At 47.2% G+C, this 513-nt stretch overlaps 1 protein-coding gene across 1 annotated transcript; it reads left to right on the top strand.

The window, feature by feature from the left end:
- Window positions 1-5: 5 nt before the first annotated feature.
- On the top strand, window positions 6-506 carry LOC117114651 (the record flags this gene model as incomplete). Its single annotated transcript, XM_033258344.1, has 1 exon — window positions 6-506. A coding segment is annotated over one exon (390 nt), but the record flags the coding sequence as incomplete, so codon positions are not given.
- Between the last annotated feature and the right edge of the window lie 7 nt (window positions 507-513).

Below are 513 nucleotides of genomic sequence, written 5' to 3'. Positions count from 1 at the left end.
AGTTAAGGAGACTTAATATCGAGTCACCCAAACTGGCTTTCTTTGAGCTTAGAGACAGGGCAGTGGATTGGCTTGGAACTACAACAGATAGATATACAAGGGAGGCCACTGTGAAGACCGTATCAGCAGAGACCAATGTTCTTGAACTCCTGAAGAAGCAAACTGCGCAGATAGAGGCTCAACAAACGCAAATAAACAAGTTACAAGATCAGCTAATCAACGGCAGAGGACAGATGCCAGTGAGCCGGTATCAGCCATCAAATGGAAGACAAGATCGGCGTTGTTATGTTTGCGACCAACCAGGCCACTTCAAGCGTGATTGCCCACAAAGAGTAAGAAGGTCTAGCAATGCCAACAAGTTCAATCCTTTAAACGAAAGGAGCCCATCGTCATGAGTCAGACGGTGGGCGGCCCGTTCAACGACTCGTTCCTACAGAAAGCAGTTGGAAAGTGCCCGGAAATTTCAGTTAGGGTAGGTAATGTTAGCCTTAGATGTCTTATCGACACCGGAGC

The sequence above is a fragment of the Anneissia japonica genome, unplaced genomic scaffold (genome assembly GCF_011630105.1).
Source record: "Anneissia japonica isolate Jap-2015-1 unplaced genomic scaffold, ASM1163010v1 scaffold122649_len513_cov143, whole genome shotgun sequence".
Classification (NCBI taxonomy): Eukaryota; Metazoa; Echinodermata; class Crinoidea; order Comatulida; family Comatulidae; genus Anneissia; species Anneissia japonica.
This window is presented reverse-complemented; position numbering and strand designations above follow the sequence as displayed.